Source organism: Neofelis nebulosa, chromosome 2 (genome assembly GCF_028018385.1).
Source record: "Neofelis nebulosa isolate mNeoNeb1 chromosome 2, mNeoNeb1.pri, whole genome shotgun sequence".
Lineage (NCBI taxonomy): Eukaryota > Metazoa > Chordata > Mammalia > Carnivora > Felidae > Neofelis > Neofelis nebulosa.
The window spans coordinates 54,738,134-54,757,002 of NC_080783.1; the positions used below are offsets into that span (position 1 = coordinate 54,738,134).

Here is an 18,869-nt window from a genome sequence, read left to right on the forward strand (position 1 = left end):
GATGGTGTTGTTATTTATTTCTAAGCCAGAAGAAATGTACTTGACAGTTGTGTCCTTGGGGATTTTAGCAGCCTGCAAACCAGCATTTAATAAACAGCTGCAGTTACAAAGTCCGTGGTCTGAGCCTAGTCTGTGTTTTTCTGTGTTCCTCACAGAACGTTTTCATGATCCTTCGCATGTTCTAGGGACCTAGTAAATATTTGTTGCTTTATTATAAGGGTATTGAAGATGTTGTGATCTGAAATAGAAAAATAAGACATTTGAGTGATCGAAAGGCAGATTGCTTACACATATCTGGGTTTCTGTAGAAGGGCTTCAAGAGAATGTAGAAGTTAAGTGAGTTAAATAAAAGAGATGATCTAATTTAGATGAAAGAAAGTGAAAAGGGCATTCCTGGCAGGGACACTCACTTCGTGATAGCTCAGAAATGAAGCAAATATAATGAAGAGAGTTGATGGCAGGTCAGTTTGGGGAAAATAGAAGTTGGCAGTTACATAGGATAGTGAAATTCAGTTAAGTAAATATTAATGATATTGGAAGAAAGATCAAGAATTTTAAATGGATTGGGAAATAATTAGTAGCTGCTTTGGGGTTCTGTGGAAAGGAAGATAATATAAAATTTCAAATGATAACTAAGGAGAATGATCCTTTTTTTTGTTTGTTAATGTTTATTTATTTATTGAGAGAGAGAGAGAGAGAAAGCACGCAGGCAGAGACAGGGAGGGGCAGAAAGAGGGAAAGAGGATCCCAAGCAGGCTCTGTGCTGTCAGCACAGCCGACATGGGGCTCAATCCCATGAACTGTGAGATCATGACCTGAGCTGAAATCAAGAGTCAGATGCTTAGCTGACTGAGTCACCCAGGTGCCCCATGGAGAATGATTCTTAGTATTTTATTTTTTATTTGGGATTATTAGGAAAAAGGGATTTGAGGGATGAGGATACTTTTAGTGCTTAATATGATTAAGCATATGGTTAAGACTGTACTAAGCTTCGTATATAAATTATGTCGTTTAATTTTATCCTCAGAACTTTGGGAGGCAGGTTTTGTTATCCCCAAAGGTCAACTGAGGCTCAAAGATTTTAAGTAACTTAGCCAGGTTCATACAGTGAACATGGGAAAGAGCCACGGTTAGAACTTAACATGGTCCAACCCCTAAGTCTTGTTTTTATCCTTTACAAAGTGTATATTTACCAGTGGGATGTATTGGAGGAGGTTCCCAAATAAGGTACCCATCACCTTGTTTTCAAATGTGTGGCCTAAACCTTCATCATTAGGATTACTCCTTCGAGTTGGAAAGGATATAGCCTCTAGAGGATCAGTTTTTACGGGAGCACAGATTGATGTTCCATAACTTTTTCTGTCAGATATGTTCTGAGCACTTTTATATCCCACCCGTGAAGATGAATTCTTCTCAGTAAAAGTTGTTAAAATAACTATTAGGTGAGAAATCCATTAATTATGACCTTGTGTTGTTCTTCCTTTCATCCTGTCATTCACCTGTGTCACAGATGACCTGTTTGGGGCTTGCTGTTTGAACTGGACTTTGATCATTGGCAGTTTTGAAGAACAGTCAATGGATGATTTAATCCCCTCTTGGGATTTCTTTTCCGATAGGTATTTTAACAACTTTTGGATTTATTAGTAGTTAACATTTTCAGAAGTTGCAATGGCCTTTTGTTTACTCCTAGTCAAGCAGTTTCTACATACAAAATCATTCATTGCTTTAATTTCAAAAGGTACGAGTACCAGTTGTTTGGGATCCCAGAGCTTAGTGTTGGCTTTGTAACTAATATTCTCTAAAATGAGTTTGGTTTCTCTTGTTTCTCGCAACTTTAATATTCAGTGATTTTGAAATAATAGTCCTCCAAAAGTCAATATATAAATAAGCCTCAGTCTACCCTAAGTTTCCCAGCCCCTCTGATAACTTTGATACTGTTGAATTTACTTAACTAATTCATAGCCTGGTAATTGCAGGGGGCACTAGATTTGTGATGTGCCCAATAACATGTTTAAATGGAAAGATTTCTATTTTCTCCTTAATAATAATTAATTATAACCATAATTTATTATTGTTATTCAGTTTTGCCATTTATGGTCTTGAATGGTATTTGACCCCTAGAATTCATAAATAAAGTTTTGTTGGAACTCAACTATGCCCATTCATTTATATGGTTTATGGCTGCTTTCATACTATAATGACAGGATTGAAGTAGTTGCAACAGAGACTGTATCGCCTGCAAAGCCTAAAATGTTTACTGTCTACACCTTGAGAGAGAATTTACTGACTCCTGGTCTAGAACATTTGAAATGGTGTGATAGAACTTTAGAGTCAGATCTGGTTTCTCTTTAAGCTCCATCACTGAACAACTCTGTCATATTGGACAAGTTACTTTAGTTCTTTGAAACTCTGTTTATTCTTCTGTGAAATTCAAGTAGATCTCATTCTCTCAATTTTATTTAATGTGAATTCATTTATTTAATAGTTATTTATGGAGTGTCTTCTATATACCAGGCACTATCAAAGGCTGGAGATATAGGACTGACATGATAGTAAGATATTAGATATCGTACATAAAGTAGTACATTACTACAGATAGTAAGTAATTAGGCAAATTACTAAGTAATGTAACTTCAGATAGTGATAAATGCTATGAAGAAAAATATAGTGGTAAAAGGAGACCGAGTCATATGGTGCTACTTTTGATAGGGTCGTCAGGGAAGGTCCTGTCTGAAGAGGGAATATTTGAGTAGAATCTTAAATAAACAGAGGGAGCATTCTTCTGTGTACGGGGCAAAAAACATTCCTGACTGAGGAAACATCAAGGGCATAAGCTTGAGGCAGGAACAGCAGGAAACTTAGTGTGGCTGTGGTAGGGGAGTGATCTATGGGGAGAGGGGTATGAGGTGAGGTCTGAGGGTCATTGGGGCCCTGAGCTTGGAGGGCTTTCTAGGCCTTGGTAGGAGTTTGAATTTTACTCTGAGCATGAGAAAATATGAAGAAGGGAGGCCTGTTAAGAGGATATTTTAAAAGGCTGACTAGTTTGGGAATGTTAGCAATGCAGGTGGTAGAAATGGATAGATTTAAGATGTATTGTATTATTTATTGAGAGAGAGAGAGAGCACTCGTGCATGCATATGAGCAGGGGAGGGGCAGAAAGAGAGGAGACACAGAATCTGAAACAGGCTCCAGGCTCCGAGCTGTTAGCATAGAGCCTGACATGGGGCTCGAACTCATGAACCTTGAGATCATGACCTGAGCCAAAGGTGAATGCTCAACTGACTGAGCTACCCAGGTGCCCTCAGATCTATTGTAAAGATAGACTATATGGGTTTGCTGATAAAATATACATGGAATATTTATTGACTCAGTAAATGTTAATTTCCATTCTTTTTAAGGTAATATGAATAACCATATCTAGCAAATGTGAAATTGTATTTGTCAAAGATTAGCTTATCCTCTTCTTCAAGTTAATAATCAAGTAGAATCTTGGCTTCTTTGTATAATTGCCAGCAAAAAATTTATTTTGTGAAAAAATTGATTTTACATCATTTGAAGAAATTCTCCAAGATGATTTTATTATGCCCCCAAAATTTTTTGAACACAAAACCAAAATTTGATAGTTATTTAATTTAAATTATATTGTAGTTTAATCTGAACATAACCTATTACAAAGATTCAGTAAAACAAAAGTAATTTCATATGTACAGTATTTATTTATTTATTTATTTTTAAAGTTTGTTTACTTTGAGAGAGAGATTGTGGGGGAGTGGCAGAGAATGGGGGAGAGAGAGAATCCCAAGTAGGCTCTGCACTGTCAAGAGTAGAGCCTGATGCTGAGCTTGAACTCATGAACCATGAGCTTATGACCTGAGCCAAAGTCGGACACTTAACAGACTGAGCCATCTAGGCACCCCCACATGTACTGTTTTTATTACATTGTTTATTTGAAGTCTTTTCTGAATCAGCTTGTCTTTCCAAGTGTTTCTTTATTGCCATGTATGTTTTGAAGTTTGGAATATTTCTTTATTATTTTAATTCTTTTCCAAAGGTCTCTTAATTATTCAGCCTAACCGTGAACATTTAGTAATTTATGGTGTTAATAAATTATTCATTTTACATGTCTAATTTATAATTATTATTTTTTGTATTTTATAGAATGTTGTTCCAGCTGAGGTGTCCCTTGTTTGTGTAGTGAAGCCCGATGAATTCTGGGATAAGAAAGTAACACATTTTTGTTTTTGGAAAGAAAAGGATAGACTTGGCTTTGAGGTAAATATACTCTATATAAAAAAGCAGAAGTGTGTTGTATCTTTAAAAATAGCATTTTGCTGATATTATTTTGTTTGCTTGTCATTGGATACCAAGCTGTGCTCAAGCATTTCTCACACAGTGCCTAAGCAATGATTTGTATATAATTGACATTCACATACTTGTTGAATAGATTATGATTCCTTGTCAAAGACCACAAATTCTTTCTTGTTTTCATTTGTATCACTCTTTGTATTTTTTAGCGGTTTTTTTCCTAGTTTTAACATATTTTTAAAATTATTATTTTTAAGTTTATATCCAAGTTAGCATACAGTGCAATAATGATTTCAGAGATAGAATCCAGTGATTCATCCCCTACATATAACACCCACTGCTCATCCCAGCAAGTGTCCTCCTTAACCCTTGCCCATTTAGCCCATCCCCCCACCCACAACCCCTCCAGCAACAAACCCCTCAGTTCTCTGTATTTAAGAGTCTCTTAAATACAGGGCGAGAGAGCCTCCCTCCCTGTTTTTATATTATTTTTGTTTCCCTTCCCTTATATTCATCTGTTTTGTATCTTAAATTCCACATATGAGTGAAGTCATATGATGTTTGTCTTTCTCTGACTGCTTTTGCTTAGCATAATACACTCTAGTTCCATCCACGTTGTTGCAAATGGCAAGATTTCATTCTTTTTGATTGCTGAGCAATACTCCATTGTATATATATACCACACCTTCTTTATCCATTCATCTGTTGATGGACATTTGGGTTCTCTCCATACTTTGGCCGTTGTCGATAGTGCTCAAACCTATAAAACACGAGATCATGACCTGAGCCGAAGTCAGATGCCTGATTGAGCACCCAGGTGCCCCTAGGTCTTGCTTCATATCCATTCTGATAATCTGTTATTTTAGTATTTCATAAAACCAGGTGGTTTAAAATCTATCTTGCTAGGTTTTGTGTATTTTTTGGTTCTTTTTCTATTTTTTGGATTATTTTTTATGATAACATTTTATCCGTATTGTAGTTTATATCTCTTATTTAGATTTTTTTTGTGTGTGTACACCCTAGGTTTACAATATACATCTTTTTTTTTTTTTCCAATGTTTATTTCTTTTTGAGAGAGAGAGAGACAGAGCGTGAGCAGGGGAGGGGCAGAGAGAGGGAGACACAGAATTGGAAGCAGGCTCCAGGCTCTGAGCTGTCAGCACACAGCCTGATGGAGGGCTCGGACTCATGAACCGCAAGATCATGACCTAAGCTGAAGTCTGACACTTAACGGACTGGGCCACTCAAGTGCCCCTATAATATACATCTTTAATTAATGGACTATTACTTGCAAATAATATACCATTTAACATATAGTGGAAATTACCTAAAACACTGTGTATCCAATATTTTCTCCCCTTGTTTTCATACATTTTACTTCTATTCTGTAAACACACAATAGATGGCTACTATTTTTGCCATAGATAGTCTCTTTACATCAGTTTAAAATAAAAAAAAGAATTTCATCTTTATGCCGTTTCTGGTGTTCTTCATTTCTTTTTGGAGATTCATCTTTTTGTCTAATATAGTCCTCTGTCTAAAAGGCTTCCTTTAATGTATCTTGCAGTGCAGGTCTGTTATCATCGAATTTTTTCAGCCTTTTTTTTCCCCTGAAAAAACCAAACAAACAAAAACCATTATTTCTAATATGGTTCTGAAAGATATTTTCGGTGGTTATAGAATTTTGTTTCATTGTTTCTTTCAGGACATTATCATACCAGTGACTTATTTCCATAGCTCCTGTGGAGAGTTCTGTTATTTGTATCCTTGGTCCCCTGTGTGCCATATATTTTTTCCCCCATTGGCCACCTTCAAGATTTTTCATTTAGTTTTTGTTTTTTCTGCAGTTTTATTATGTAATGCCTTGATGTATTTTATTTAGTATTTATTCTCTTTGGTGTTCCCTGAACTTCTTGCATCTCTGGTTTGATGTCTGCCATCAATTTTGGAAAATTCTTACTTTCTTTTCAAATATTTTATCTGCTCCATTTTCTTTTTCTACTTCTTCTAGAATTCTAATTGCATGTATATTAGACCATTTGAAAATTTCTGGGTTGATGTTCTCTTTTATTTTTCCATGTGTTTTTTTTTCCCCCCCTCGGGTATTTCCTGTTGATCCATTGTCATTTTTAAAAAAAATTTTTTTTAATGTTTTTATTTTATTTTTGAGAGAGAGAGAGAGAGAGAGAGAGAGACAGCATGAGAGGGGGAGGGGCAGAGAGAGATGGAGACATAGAATCTGAAGCAGGCTCAAGGCTCTGAGCTGTCAGCACAGCACCCGACGTGGGGCTTGAACTCACAAACTGAGATCATGACCTGAGCTAAAGAGAGCCACTTAACCAACTGAGCCATCCAGGCGCCCATCTGTTGATAACATTTTCAGGTTTATGGTTTGTTTCTTTGGCTTTGTTGAGTTTATTGATGAGTCATTCATTGTAAACTCAACTTCATCTGTGTTACCATGTGTTTTGTTTGTAGTATTTCTTTTTGATTCTTCGTTATAGTTTCTTTTTGCTGAAATCCCCCATCTGTTCTTGCCTGTTTTCTTGTAGTTTTTCCACGAGAACCTTTAGCGTGTATTATAGTTATTTTAAATTCCTTACCTGATAGTTCCAGTATCTGGGTCTGTCTTACTCTAGTTACGTCATTTGCTTTGATTCCTGATTGCCTTTTGCATGCCTTGTTATTTTTTGTGGCATGTTGGACATGTTGTTTAGGATAGTAAAGACTGAAGTAAATAGTATTTGTGCCTGTTCATGGGCCCATCTTGGTTTTCGCTAGGTTTTTAGTGGGGCAGGAGAGTTAGCCGCGCCAGCAGTTGAGTTGGCTTTGGCTTTTGTTGTTGCTTTATTTTCCTTAGTGCACCACAGGCTTCAAATTCCTCTTGAGCTACCTTGTGTTGAAGATGGTGCTAGCTTGCCAGAGACTGTTTTTTTCAGTGTTTATTTCACCCTCAGCTATAGGTCTTTCCTTTGTACCTTGCCTCAGAAAAGATCTCTCTCTGCATTATAGATGCTCTGTCAACCAAAGACTGCTGTTCCTTGCTACTCCGTGGTTGTCCGAGGGGCATTTTCTGTTATTCTGGTTCAGTCTCGGTCTTAGGCAGGCTTTGTGACACTGAGTCTAGGAAGTAGAGCCCTCTTTCCCAGCTTTAGAAGGGCTGTGATAGTGTGGGCTCATCATATATTCTTGCCTCCACCAGAAGATTTTTCTTTTCCTTTCCTCCAGCTACAGTGGGGCTGTATTTGTGCTCCAAGGTCATCTGGGTTCTGTTCCCTTTCCCTCAGCATGCAAAGGTTTTTGTTCTCTAGAGGAGATAGAGTTGAAGAATCTGGGCTGTCTCATCTTCATGCCTTTTCAGTGGTGGCTGCTGTTCACGTCTCCCAGGTCTATATCTGAGAGAGGCTGTTTGAAGTTTCTTACCTTTTTTTTTTTTTTTTTTTTTTTCGAGAGAGTGCATGCACGTACAAGTGGGAGAGAGGGTCAGATGGGGGGAGGGGGGAGAGAGAGAGAATATCTTAAGTAGGGTCCACGTTCAACACAGAGCCTGGCGTGGGGCTCGATCTCACAACCATGAGATCATGACTTGAGTAAGATGCATCAAGAGTAAGATGCTTAACCAACTGAGCCACCTAGGTGCCCCTGAAGTTTCTTATCTTAACCATCCTTATCTTTCTCATGATTCCCAGGAGGTCTGTGTAGAAGAGCCTGCAAGTGAGATTGAATTCTTCTTGTGTCTGTACTTTCCGGAGGTTTTGTATTTTCACATTGGTTCACATTTGGCCCTTAGCGATTTAAAAATGGTAGCTTAATCCTTACCTGGCTTGTATCATTTCTGGCATTTTCCTCAGGAAAGCAAGTGTTCTAGTCCCATCTTTTCTTGAAAGCGCTAACCTATTCCTGTTTTTCAGGTTAATTGGTTTTCCTGGTAACTCTTGTGTGTTGAAGAAAAGTTGTCATTTTGCAGATTAACTTGCATTATTTTGGTGGTGGTGGTGCTGGTGGTGGTGTTCTGAGGGCTGGAGCATTGTTCATCTCAGCTTTCTACATCCTATGCAGATGGAGTCGAGTCCCCCACCCCCCCACCCCCATTTTATCTTGCGTACTTTTGTCATCGGTTGACTTGACTGTGATATGGACTTAGTGGAAAGATGTGCCGGCACTGTAGGGGAAGGCTGCCTTCTAACACCGTTAGAAAAGGTGTTACCCTGATAGTTGAATGAGAAACTGCATCCGAGGGAGGAGAAATAAAAGTGTAGTGAGGGAAGAGAGTAAAGGTTGCCTGAATGTTGCCATGATGAGTGAGTACTTGTGACAGGCAGGGAGGTCTGCTGTTCATGCCAGTTGTGCAGGAAATGTTGCTCTGAGAGAAAGTGAGCAGAGGCCAGTGGTTTAGAAACTAAAGCTGCGAACACAGAATAGGAGAGAAGATCCCTTTTGTGAAGAACCTGTCACATCCTGCTTAAGCATAGGCATCTGCTCAGAAATGCTGTGCCTAGTTGAGTCTCATGCTATATGAGTTCATAGTGACTAAACACATTGCATCTTGGAAATAAAGTAGAAAACAGAGTTCCTCTCTGCTTAGATCTGGTGTCATAGATTGATGTTTAAAACCCTACTATGAAAGTTTTTATATCACTATATTGTTTTCTTTCAGTCATTGAAGAGATTTAGCTAGGATATTTTCCCGAGTAAATAAGCACTAGGCACTTATTAAAAAGCCTAATATCTTAATGAGATGAGAGTAATTTCAAATGCTGGCTAATGTACTGCCAAGCACATTCAACTTTAAGCGGCAGTTCAACACAGCCATTATATGATACTTAGAGCTATATATAATTAAATTCAACATAGATTCTCGTTTAATCAAAAATTACTTTCCTTGATGTTATTTGGATCATTTGGGCTGTTGTAATTAAGGTTGTGTTTTTGGATATATACTAATTATTTTTAAAATACAACTTTGTTATAAGTACAGCATTCCTATAAGCAACAGTATGTTTTACTTTATAGAATTATCCATAAGAAAAGTTTATTTATTACCATCTGTCAACAACATTCATCAAATAAACACCTACTTGTTGTTTTAATGACAGCTTGTTTTTCCCACATGAATTCACATTTCCTTGCTCATCATCTTTCCTAAATTTTTCTTCTAGATGACTTTCTTCCTGTTTACTTCTCTGATGTTTTTCCTCAGCTATTGAATATTCAGCTCTCATTGCTCACCTAAATATTTCCTTATGTATTGTCCTATCTCTGAAATAGGTACCTACCTGTTCAGTTTCCCTTTTAGCAGTTCAGATATTCATGTACTTTTTGTCCTTCAGCAGCATTCTACCTCGTGGCTTTGATAGCTTTTGCTGGTTAGATGATAGTATCTGTAGTCTATTAAATGACAAGATAAAATTGAAGTAGTACGGCATTAATCTTATCCTCAAATTGGGAGACTAATAATCACAAAGGATCTTTACCTTATTCTTTATTGTTATTCATGAGAGTAAAAGTTACTTACTGGCAATGTTAATCAGCCACCATTATAAATTGTTTTCTTCTCTTATCTCCTCTTAATACTGCATCTGATTCTGTTTTTTCCTTTTTCTTTTTTTTGAGGCCATGCTAATGCTAGGATCCAGGACCAGAGACTTCCTTCACGTTCTGTTGGGAGCACCTCTGGCTCCATGTATTATGACTTCTTTCTAGTTTTTGCAGAAAGCAGTTTTCCCTTACTGAAAAAAATACTCCCCAGCTAACAGATACAAGCAGACATACACGTTGAAATAATATATATATACATATATATATATATATATATATATATATATATAAACACATATACACACATGAATCTGTAGTAAACCCACAAAGACACATTTTTAATTCATATCTTCCGCACACATTTTTACCATTAAGTAAAATAAAAAATGAAATGTGAGTGCCTGCAGAGTAAGAGGTTCTGTGTTAAGTTTTTTTGGGAATGTTTTATTAGGAAAGAATGAATGTTCTAGGGAGAATAAAGGAGAAACAAGTTCTGAATCTTTTTATAAGTAAGTTTCTATACTAAAGAAAACCTTTACAAATGTTTTGATTAAAGACAATATGGCCAAATATCTTTCTCTTCAAACTTGTTAAGCAGTCATATGTGCTAGTTAATTAAGTATTGTGGAGTAGTTATTTAATTTGCCTTACTTTAACCTCTCACTTTTTCAAGTAGTATTTACCTTTAAACATTTTTATGATTTTTATTTCCTTTGAATGGACTTGGCAAAGTTTGAAAAACTTACGTAGGGTAGTGATATTTTTTATCTAACTTTTTGCAGTTCCATTGTTTTATTCTGGCTCCCTTTGTGCTTGTTTTCTAGGTTTCACATTTCTTTGGAGGTAGATCTGAAGTTTAGATTCCTGCTTAAAATGATAGCTACTTTGAATGTAACTGATTAATCTTTTCTTCAAGAATTTAATGGTATCTATACATATTATTCATGGAGATGAATAGTTGAAAATAATTTAGAATTATTTAGCAGTTAGACAAAAATCAGAATATGATCTCTACCATAATCCTGAGTAGATCAAGCATATGTTAAAGAATGATTTTCATAAAAGTAGAAACATGACACTCCTGCAAGTATAACATAAACACAATTCATACATAGGTAAATCATTGTCTGATGAGGTTATCAGTAATTTGTAAGGTGTGGTTAAGAGTTTTTGAGGAATTTAGGATTTTTACAGACAGATAAGATTGCCAAGTTAGATGCAAAACTGCTCAATGTCCTTTAGATCCATAAATTTTAAATTTGAGGTTATGCTTTATTTCACTAGACCAAAACTGATCGGTTTCACTGATCATAAACTATTTGTATTTTTCTGAACAATATCTACAAATTAACCTGTCTCTGACTAGTCTATAGGAAGTCAATCAAAGGTACAGACCCAGCATTTCTTGAAAGAACAGTAATATCTTCTGCCCATTCCTAAGATTGAGATAGATTTTCAGACACATGAATCTCATTTCATCAAAATTATTAGTTAGCATATGATGATGTCTCTGGTACTCAAAAATTATGGTAAAAAAGATAGCATATGTTGTAATTAAATCAAATTTGAACTTTCATTTATGAACAGTAGAAGACTTTCTACCCTTTCAAAGAGTCGTCTATCAGGCTAGGCTTACAAACCTTTTCTCACTTATAGTTGCTTAAAAAGAAATGTAAAAATTATAAAAGTAAACCAATTTTTTTAAAGTATAAAAGTTAAAATTTCAAAGATTAGGTTATGAAAATAATTTCCCCTTCTGTTTTTGAAGGTATAGTACCATTTTCATCATAATTTATATATAGTCTTAAAATTGAACATAAAAATAGATAATTTTGTAAATGGTTTATAATAACTCACTCTGCATCTTACGTAACTGTTTTAAAATTAAAGATCATCCGTACCATTTGTTAGATGGGAAAAGGCAAAATTGATCTATTTGGTGTATATCATGTTATTTGATGGTTTAATGACGTTCCCTTTCAGTATTTTATAGTATTAACAATTTAGTAAATCCTTTCTTAAAACAAGCTCATTGTATACTACTTTTCTGTTATGCTCTGGGAAAAATGATAAAATACTATAGAATGTTATAGAGAGTGTTCTTGAGATTGTCAGAATTTTGGGGAGAAGTATTGTCAGTGAGTCAGTCTAAAGAAATTCTTTAGGAAAATGTATTATTTTAAATGTTTTTTTGAGAAATGAAATCTTGAGTTTATGGTATTATCTTCTTTCTCCAAGGTAAGGAATTGTTTGATTTTTAAGGAGGTTTGCTTTTCTGCTCAAATGTAGTTTTTCTGACAATCCCTTGATTAGAATAGGTGACATTGTCAGTAAATATTTGAAAGAAAGTTCTATAGGAGATAAAGAACTGGCTAGTATGCTTAATATTCTAATGCAATGATACCTACCTATTTGTGTCTTTTTGAACTGTTTAATAATTCTGCTCTAATTTGCAGTGTTATTTCTTATTAAGTAGTTAATTAAAGATTTTCACACCTTTTTCTGCAGTTTTGGAAAATATTTCCTTAGACTTCTTAGCAATTATGGCATTATTTGTGTGCTTTTATATGAAGAATCCTGGGGTAAAGGGATTAGACATAATATGCATGACCTAAATGTGATATTTTGGACCTTTATTTTCTAATTTTGTTTTTAATTTTGGGGATGATTGCTTTTGGGTGTGTGTTTCCCCCTCTTTGAGGGGAAATAAAACATTTCCCGTAAGATAAAATAGCCCTGACTTTTCACTGCTTCATATTTAAACCTTTTAAGAAGGTTTGTTGTATTAGTGATCTCTTTCAGAACTGTTAACAGAAATATAGGAAATCTTACCAGTATTTTGTAACTTGAGAAGCTGTAATGAATAGCTTAGAGAAAAATCACCTAGGGGCACCTGGGTGGCTCAGTCGGTTGGGCGTCAAGTTCAGCTCAGGTCATGATCTCATGGTTTGTGGGTTTGTGGTTTGTGGGTCCATGATCATGGTTTGTGGGTTCCAGCCCAGCATCAGGCTCTGTACTGACAGCTCAGAGCCTGGAGCCTGCTTCTGATTCTGTGTCTCCCTTTCTCTTTGCCCCTCCCCTACTTGCTCTCTCTGTCTCTCTCTCAAAAATAAATAAACATTAAATAAAAAAATCACCTAGTGTGAGATTCCAAATTTGTTTCACCACATTGACTGTGATAACGTGTGAGTTCTCTGTTTTTTTGAAATGTAGATTATTTACTTTCTAATCTGTTTCTGCGCTTTTCCAACTTCCAGAAATCTCCTTGTCTGCATAGTTTACTTTCTTAGCACTCCAGTTTTACTTCAGGCCTAAATCCTTGCCCTTCCACCCCCAGAAAAATACGGTTTCTTACCATATTTACTTTGCTTGTGCATTTGAATTTGCTCTTTTTGTGAAATCCTGTTTCTCTGTGATGCTGGCACTGGAGTGGAGTAGAGTCATTGGTTCATTGTAGCTTGGTTTGTCATCTTAGAAGCAGTTGTAATTTATATGCTGCGTTCTGGCAAATGGTGTCATTTTCCAAAGGTAATTGGACAACTTACCTTTGTAAACAATGTACTTTTGCTGTGGACTGGAAGGAGGCTTTCTCTTTTCTTTTATGGATGCTTCTCCTGACTCACTTCAGAGGGGTGATACTTAGATATTTGGTTTTTCATACAGTAAGATTCTTTCCTACTGTTGTGAACCCTTCTTAATTTTTTTCCTTCATTCTTTTTGAACATTATCTAATAAAATAGAATCAGTTATTGGTGTTTTGCCAGCTTCTTCAGCACTTCTCCTTGTCCTCAGTCCCCCTCTTAAGTAAAGATGAAATTATTGAAGTAGAAACTGATACTTCACCACAGTAGATAGTTCCTTAAGTTGTTAATTTTAAATGGTTGTGATTTTCAGTCTTCTGATTGTTAAAGCTATTGTTTTTCTCCACAGACATAATTTAGCTTTGAGATACCTTTGGTATTGATACAGTTCTGTGTATCTACATGGCAGATCTATTTTCACTTTGAACAGCCATCAGTGAGTTTTATAAGAATATAGATTCTATAAAATATTTTCTAATAATAGAGAAAATGAGTCTTATGCAGGTCTATAATTGTGATATGTTCTTGTTTATGTCTATTTTGCGTAAGTGTAAATATCATAACAATAATCTTAGGTAACTTTTTCTTCAAAAGTTATGTTTCCTAAGAGATAGTATTTTCTTAAATATATTTTATGTGATAAAAGACAGTGACTCTGCACTATTTGCATTTATGTTGGTTTTAGGAAAAAAGTTTTTTTACAAGAAATATTCAGATGCAAGTACAGCTTTTGCTCTGCATAACTAAGTAATTTCACATTTTCCCTTTGGCTTATTAAACTTGAAGTCTGTTACCAGTGACTTTAATGTATTTCGATACTACAAATATATATTTCTACATTTTTTATAATTTATGTTAACTTTTATTATTATTTTTTTTTAGTGAAGCTAACCAGTGTGTGTAGAAAGTGACAAGTACTCTTCATTGGGCAAGATAGGTCCTATATTAGAGAAGAATGGTCCAAATTAAATGTACAGCATGACAGCTCATTAGAATATGTCCTCTTACGAGCTTAAAGAGACATAGATAGTTTAACGCAGCTGCCTTCTTTGGCAGATTGGAAAAATAGCCTGGAGTGAGTTCCTTTAGGCTGACTTCTACAAAGTCAGTGAATTTGTGACAGAGCTAAGGCACAAACCTGGAGTGATTGGTTCCTAGCTCAGTATCCTTATAATTAAATCATTATAATGGTGTTTAATCTAAGAAAGGTATTTGGAAATCATTTGGGATATTCTAGTAAAACCTTGGTCCCTCTGTGCTATTGCAACAATATTTAGATTTATTTAGAGTATTTTTAACAAAGGCTGTAGAAATGAATCAGAAAATTTTAATCTACTTCTTTTTATGAAAACAATTCTGTAGAATATTGCAGAAATAAAAAGCTCATTTCCTTTGTAGAAACATATCTTATCCATCCTTATATTCCCAGCACTAGAACACATAGCTTCTAATAAATAATACTTCTAATCAGTTTAACTCTTTTAAATAATGAATGTTGAACAAATAAATAACATCATTAAAAGTTAAATTATAATAAGAGGGACATGAAAGGGATTTTTCAGTAGACATTTTTTCAATGTTCAAATAGAATATTGTGTCAGGTGAGGCAGAGTCGAAGACCAGAGAGACTATTCATTATATTTTACATTCGTTTCTATTCAGGTGTCTTTTCAGATGTGAATTGGTGCTTAATTTAGCAAGCAGTATTTCTTCCTGGAGTAAATACATATTTCTTTTTCACTGTTAGTGTATATCTAGTTAATAGATTGCTAGGCACTTTGGACAAAGGAAAAGACCCTCCGTGGGAGCTGACTGTGTTTACTCTTGCTCTTGTGGAAATATCTGTCTAGATCCCAGAAGAACTTGCTGGAAGATGAGATGGTTCTTGTGACCTGAACGCCACTTAACATTTACTGTTCAGCGTCATGCCTGTCCTCTAGTCTAAAGAAGCCGCGTTAGAACAAGAGAATAAAATAAAGCCCTCTGTGACATATTTTTCAATAAGAGAAAAGATTTTGTGTTCTTTTTATTCTGAGATGTTTATTTTATTTAAAAAAATTCTTTAAGATGTTTGTTTTGGGGTGCCTGGGTGGCTCAGTCGGTTAAGCGTCTGACTTCAGCTCAGGTCATGATCTCACAGTCTGAGTTCAAGCCCCATGTCAGGCTCTGTGGGGATGGCTTGGAGCCTGGAGCCTGCTTCAGTTTCTTTTTTTAATGTCTATTTATTTTTGAGAGAGACAGAGACAGAATGCGAATGGGTTGGGACAGAGAGAGAGGGAGACGAATCTGAAACAGGCTCCAGGCTCTGAGCTGTCAGCACAGAGCCCGACGCGGGGCTCGAACTCACGAGCTGCGAGATCATGACCTGAGCTGAAGTTGGACGCTCAACCGACTGAGCCATCCAGGCGCCCCTTTTTTAAAAAATTTTTTTAATGTCTATTTATTTTTGAGAGTTCTTTTTTTAAACTTTTAATTTTTTAATGTTTTTATTTATTTTTAAGAGAGACAGAGCACAAGTGGGGTAGGGGCAGAGAGATAGAGGGAGACACAGAATCTGAAGCAGGCTCCAGGCTCTGAGCTATCAGCACAGAGCCCGACGTGGGGCTTGAACTCGTGAACTGCAAGATCATGACCTGAACTGAAGTCAGACGCCCGACTGAGCCACCCAGGCACCCCCTGCTTCAATTTCTTTGTCTCCCTGTCTCTTTGCCCCTCTGCCACTTGCGCTCTCTCTCTTAAATATAAATAAACACTAAAAATTTTTAAGAGATATTTAAGTTAGCTTTTATTATTACCTAAACAGGAAGACTGTGAAATTGAGATATGCTAAACTTGTGCAAGAGAGATTGCATTAATTGCCATTTAAAGCAGATGGGTATAATATAGTTTGCTGCTGTTAAACTAACCAAAAATGTAATTTGGTGTTCTATATCTTTTCTTTTACTTTTTAGTAAATGTTTGTTTGTTTATGTTTTAGAGAGGGAGACAGCACGCGCACATGCACACACACACACTCACCCCAGCAGGGGAGAGGTAGAGGGAGAGAAAATCCTCCGTGCAGAGCCTGATGCGGGGCTCGATTTCAAAACCTGGAGATCATGACCCAGGCCAAGATCATGAGTGGGACACTTAACTGACTGAGCCGCCCAGGCACCCTTCTTTTACTTTTTAAATGGAGAAAAAGGCATATAAACCCCCTCAGCTTTCTTACTATTACCATCTCTAGATCTCCCTTTGTTCTCCCTGTAACCTCCCTGCTTGCTGTCTCAGAAGTTAGCTTTTTCTTCAGTCAGCTACTGATAGTTGTTCCCTTCTTCTCTTGATTCTGTGTGTAGTTTTTAAATACAGTATTTGCTACATATTCTTTTTAAAAACATGTAGGTATATATGAAGCTTAATACTGAAATAAACACTTGGTTACCCACAGCCCATCCCAAGAACCCAAATCTCCATTCTTTGAAATAAAGGTAACTTATTTGTAATTATCCACCCTTTGTTCATATTCTCATTCTGTGTGTGTGTGTGTGTGTGTGTGTGTGTGTTAATTTAGATGTGAAAGACAAAATCTTCAGAAGAAAATAGGGAATGTTTACCTTTTATTATTCTTTTATATTTGTATCTGTAGAATTGCCATTTAAAGATATTATTTGTTACTAAATATTGTATTTAGTTTCACTTATTTTTGAGCTTTTAAAAATGGTATGATTTTAATGTTCACTGATCTGCTTTTTTTCATTCATCATCATATATATAAGATTCATGCATACTCTTGCAGTGGATGTAGTTGATTCATTCTCACTGGTGAATGTCATTCCACTATGTTATTCTGCTATGTTATTCTCCTGTTGATGGACATTTGGGTTGTTTCATTCTTTTGCCATTATGAATGATATGCGTATGTCTCCTGGTAAAACATGTATAAGGTTTTCTCTTTTTGCAGATTCACCAGACCTAGGTTATAGAAATGTTCAAATTTTTAAGATAATGCCAAATTGCTTTCCAAAGAGGCATTCTAATTTACATATCCAGTTGCAGTGTATAAGAATTTTTACTCCTCCACAGCCTTGCTTGATATTGGCTAATACTTGATATTTTCAAGTCCTTGTGGTCTTTTCTTTTCCCACATTGTCCTTGGGTATCAGTGTTATGCCAGTGTCATGAAATGAGTTGGGACTGTTCTCTGCATTTCTGTTCTCTGGAAGCATTTGTTTAAGACCAAAATGATCTGTTCTTTGATTTTTAAAACTCACTCATAAACTGGTGGGGCATTTTCTTTCTGGAAAGATTCTTTTAAAAGAGAGATTTATATTTTAGGCTTTTAGTATTTTTATTATAAAAATTATGAACACATAAAAAATACACAAAATATTATAGTTAACTCCATGAATTCCTATACCCAGTTCTAGCAATCATCATTCCATGGTCCATCCTGCCCCCTCCTTACCTTAATCCACTTCTGTCAAGGAAGACTGGAGATATTGTAGTGAAGGAAATAGAGGACATTTGAATTTATTTGTAAATATTTTACTATATGTCTCTAAAACATAAAGGTCTTTTTAAAAAAATATAACCTAATACCATTATTCTACCTTAAAAGAAACAATTCCTTAATATCAAAGAGCCAGTTGGTTTTAAATTTATAATTACTTAATAAATGTTATAAAAGGATTTAGTTATATAAAAAATATATATGAATTATATATCTCACTTTAAAATTTGTTTATAAATGTATATATAAATCATGCATGTGCAAGGATTATTTGACTGATTGATTTGAATCAGGATCCAAAGAGTGGCAACTTATTGTGATTGATTGAGATCCCTTTCCAAGTAGATACAGTCTTAAAATCTGATTTGATTGATTTCTGGTTTGATTGATTATTGATTTCTAACTTTTTTCATTGTGGTGAAAGAATATTATCAGTTCCTTTGAAATATACCAAGGCTTTTTTTTTATGGCCTCATATACAGTCAAGTTTTTAAATATTAAATGCTTCTTGAAAAGAATATGTACTTCTCTTATATTGGTTGTGGGTTTCTGTATTCATTAAATAAAGCTGTTTAATATCAATTTTTCTTTCTCTTATGTCTCTTAAAGAGACCAGATTGTTGTTTTTCCTATAGTTTTTCATGGCAGCAAGCATCTGCGTGGTGTAGTTTAACATATTCTTCTGCCTTTTTGATTCTCTGTATTTCCATAAATTGATAGTTGGATTTAGAGAATTGATTAGATTCATGTTTTCTTTTTCCAAGGCTGTTCATTGGTGGTGATGTGTTCCTTGATCATGAAACTCATAATAGTTGTCTTCTGTTTTTGTGATGTTAGCAGCCATTTATGTTTAATGCGTGGATTTATTAAAGATTTAAAATGATCTAGTTCTGTTATTCTTTCTTCATTTATTAGCTAGAATACTTCTGTAATGAGAAGCTTACCTTCATTGATTA

At 35.4% G+C, this 18,869-nt stretch overlaps 1 protein-coding gene across 7 annotated transcripts in view; it reads left to right on the forward strand.

Annotated features, from left to right (window-relative positions):
* Positions 1-18,869, forward strand: part of SESTD1 (SEC14 and spectrin domain containing 1) — a 149,956-nt gene that overhangs the window by 72,699 nt on the left and 58,388 nt on the right. For all 7 annotated transcript variants that reach the window (XR_009256963.1, XR_009256962.1, XM_058712651.1 and 4 more), the window contains one exon: positions 4,159-4,272. Coding sequence is in view for 5 of the 7 variants with exons in the window: in XM_058712651.1 (XP_058568634.1) it covers positions 4,159-4,272 (114 nt within the window). In the remaining 2 variants the exon portion in view is untranslated. The remainder of the gene's footprint in view (positions 1-4,158; positions 4,273-18,869) is intronic.